The sequence below is a fragment of the Sinocyclocheilus anshuiensis genome, unplaced genomic scaffold, assembly GCF_001515605.1.
Source record: "Sinocyclocheilus anshuiensis isolate Anshui unplaced genomic scaffold, SAMN03320099.WGS_v1.1 scaffold1044, whole genome shotgun sequence".
Taxonomy (NCBI): Eukaryota; Metazoa; Chordata; class Actinopteri; order Cypriniformes; family Cyprinidae; genus Sinocyclocheilus; species Sinocyclocheilus anshuiensis.
Window position 1 is genome coordinate 227,234 of NW_015548237.1, and position 3,426 is coordinate 230,659.

Below are 3,426 nucleotides of genomic sequence, written 5' to 3' on the forward strand. Positions count from 1 at the left end.
GTGGTCAATGTGGATATTGTGGATGAGTTCTTCTGTGTCATCACGTTCTATTAGTTCTACAGCTTCAGTTTCGGAGCTTTCACGCTTAGTAACACATACAGCTGTTCCCTCACCACAGTGCAACAGTGAAAAGAGACCCCTTTCAAACAGTGTCGCGTTCCGAAAGTTGTTTAAGCGACATACACCTGTATTGCGGTATTTTAAAAATTCATATCATAACAAAAATAAACACCGGTATTCGGTATGAACCGGTATACCGCCCAGCACTATGTCAAGTGTGACAAAAATGACTGTTTCTAGTTATAACGTGTGTGTTTCTCCACAGTGGCGTATTTGTTGATATTTCACGTGTGCTTTATAATGTTCTGTTGGACCTATTGGAAGGCCATCTTTACTCCACCATCTACACCGTCTAAAAAGGTGCCTGTGATTTATGGTTTCTGCTTAAGGCTTTTGAGTTTGTTTCTAAAATAGTGTTTATTAAGAATCAGAATGTGGGAGTAAAACATGTAGTTCATATTCTACCCCAAATCTCTTCTTTGATTACTCATATTTTTTTCGGCGTAATTTTTATGATAATTACAGCTTTTTTTTTCAACTGCTTACACACAAAATCTTTACTTGTCGCACAGTTTCTGAAAGCTGACACTCAAACAGCAGAAGCACACACCAAATCTGTAAAACCATACGCTAATTCACTAGTTTTCAATTTCATAAAACAGTTTTTGCAAAACACAACACACTATTCTCTATGTAACACACAGGAATTAATATTATGGCAAAGGTGTTTGCTTTTGAGATGTGTTTGTGATATTTTGAATGCAGTGACTTAAGTACGAGTTTGACCAACTAGCAGTTATCCAAAGGTTAATTAACCTAATTAAGGTCAATCTCATACTTAATTAATCAGTCTTATTTTTGGATTCAACTTAGACTAATCTACGCTTTTATGTAACTGAATTTTACAAAAGTATGACCAGTCTTAAAGAAAAAAAAAAAGATGACTAACTTGTAAGACTAATCTTAATTAGTGCTTTCAAATGATTAATCGCGATTAATCACATCCAAAATAAAAGTTTTTGTTTATGTAATATATGTGTGTGTGCTGTGTATATTTATTATGTATATATAAATACACACACATACAATATATATTTTGTAAATATTTACATGTATATATTTATATAATTTATATAAATATATTTAATATACAAATATAACATATTTTTCCCAAATATATACATGGGTCAAAGACGTTAAGATGTCTGCATCAAAAGAAATGTACAAAAGTGATTAATAAAATGTTAAAATTTGGTCGAAATAATGTTGTCATTCAGTGTAACATAATATTTTTGTAAAAATTCAAACATGCTTTTTCTGACTTGTACATATTAAAATATATAAAAGAATAAGGGAGCATATAAAATTTTATTGTGTTTTAAATGAGTAAAAAAATATTACTGACAATTGGGCAAAACCTAGGATAGTGGCAAATTTAAAAAATGTAAAATTACAACTAATTAGTATTTGGGGTGAAAGTAGTTAGTCGTTTAAATTGATTTTTGTTGTAAATATGCCTGACAAGATTGTTACACTGAATGACATTTTACTGGGTCTCTTCTGTAAATCAGGGAAAAATGTATGATATTTATTTTTTGCTCTGAAAAACAAAAACAAAATTGCAATTAAATTAAACCGAAAACTTAAAAAAATAATTGGGAAAAACAACAATAATTTAAAGCAGTATTACACTTATTGTTTTTATGTTTAAGCCCTTTTTCGTCTTTGACCCATACACAAATACTATACTATAACATTGTTTTTATGCTTAAACCCTTTTTCGTCTTTGACCCACATGCGTGTGTGTCTTTATTTATACATAATAAATATACACAGCACACACACATATATTTTGTAAACAAAAACTTTTATTTTGGATGCGATTAATCGCTTGACAGCACTAGTCTAAATCTGTTATGTAACCAGCCCCTGAATTGGATGAGAATCAACTTTTTAATATTATAAGAATTACACAAAAATAAAAAAATAAATAAAAATGACAACTGTAGGTGATAATTGCTTGGTTGTCATTAAAATGTCACAAGGCAAAAAAAAATCTTAATGGTTTTCTAATCGTCTTCAATTCCCTTTGAATTTCTTTCTATTTTTTTTTTCTATCTAGTTCCATTTATCATACAGTGATAAGGAGAGGTATGAGATGGAAGAAAGGCCAGATGCTCAGAAGCAGATTCTCACAGAAATCGCCAAGAAACTTCCCATCTTCACGCGCGCTCAGTCAGGAGGTATCAGACACCTGGCAGTGTTTGCCAGTCAAACATGTGATGGGATGTAAACGCGGGCAGCTGATCTTCTTTATCTCCGTGTCTTTAGCTGTCAGGTTCTGTGACCGCTGTCAGGTGATAAAGCCAGACCGCTGTCACCACTGCTCCGTCTGTGAAACGTAAGTCCAGCACCACACCAACCCTGTTCCTGAAAACAGATCTCTCTACACAAAACCCCTATTTTAATTAAAGCTACAGGATGCTGTTGAACAACACGACCTGATTTCACTACGTTCCTGTGTTTTTGTAGATGCGTTTTGAAAATGGATCACCACTGTCCATGGTAAATGGTAACTTATTATATTATGAGTCAAGTAATCTATTGTTCTCAGTTGTGTTAATCTTATCTCATAAGCAACATTACATTACATTTGTACAGTCTGGAATGCTAGATATGTGACCTCTTTGTATGATGTGCTCTTCAGGGTAAACAACTGTGTGGGATTCTCCAACTATAAGTTCTTTCTGCTGTTCCTGTCTTACTCCATGATCTACTGCGTGTTCATTGCATCGACAGTGTTTCAGTATTTCCTCAAGTTCTGGGTGGTGAGTTACAGCAAGCAGTTTTGATGGAGCTCATACTGTATTAACTATAAGCATGCACGTGTTTTTGACCAATATCAATAGTCCTGTAATATAATTATTCCTGTAGTCCTGTCAGAGCAGCACTTAAAACACACACATACACCACAGTAACATCTGGAAGTGTTTTAATGTAATTCAAACGCATACATACTAGGGGTGTCGAAATTAATCGTTTCTTCGATGCATCGCGATGCAGACGAGGACGGTTCGGTATCGGTTCAGTAATAGACCATAACCGATTATAACGTACTGACGCTTTTCTGACGTCATTTGTCGCAATACGTGCTTTGTCGCGGTAGCATACATTAGGCGCGTTCGGCTTGAAGCGCCGCTGCGCAGAAGGATCAGTATATGACCAAGTACCGCGAGAGCGATAAGAGAGCAGACGGATCCTTAAGCTTTCGCGGTTGATTTCATACACCAAACTGTCCAAACTCGGTCCTGGAGGGCCGGTGTCCTGCAGAGTTTAGCTCCAACTTGCCTCAACACACCTCACTAG

General features: G+C 35.0%; 1 protein-coding gene across 5 annotated transcripts in view; it reads left to right on the top strand.

Annotated features, from left to right (window-relative positions):
* Nucleotides 1–3,426, top strand: part of LOC107654782 (palmitoyltransferase ZDHHC15-like) — an 11,466-nt gene that overhangs the window by 926 nt on the left and 7,114 nt on the right. For all 5 annotated transcript variants that reach the window (XM_016442033.1, XM_016442034.1, XM_016442035.1 and 2 more), the window contains 5 exons: nucleotides 326–420; nucleotides 2,183–2,303; nucleotides 2,392–2,461; nucleotides 2,593–2,625; nucleotides 2,768–2,888. In XM_016442033.1, the coding sequence (XP_016297519.1) occupies nucleotides 326–420; nucleotides 2,183–2,303; nucleotides 2,392–2,461; nucleotides 2,593–2,625; nucleotides 2,768–2,888 (440 nt within the window). The remainder of the gene's footprint in view (nucleotides 1–325; nucleotides 421–2,182; nucleotides 2,304–2,391; nucleotides 2,462–2,592; nucleotides 2,626–2,767; nucleotides 2,889–3,426) is intronic.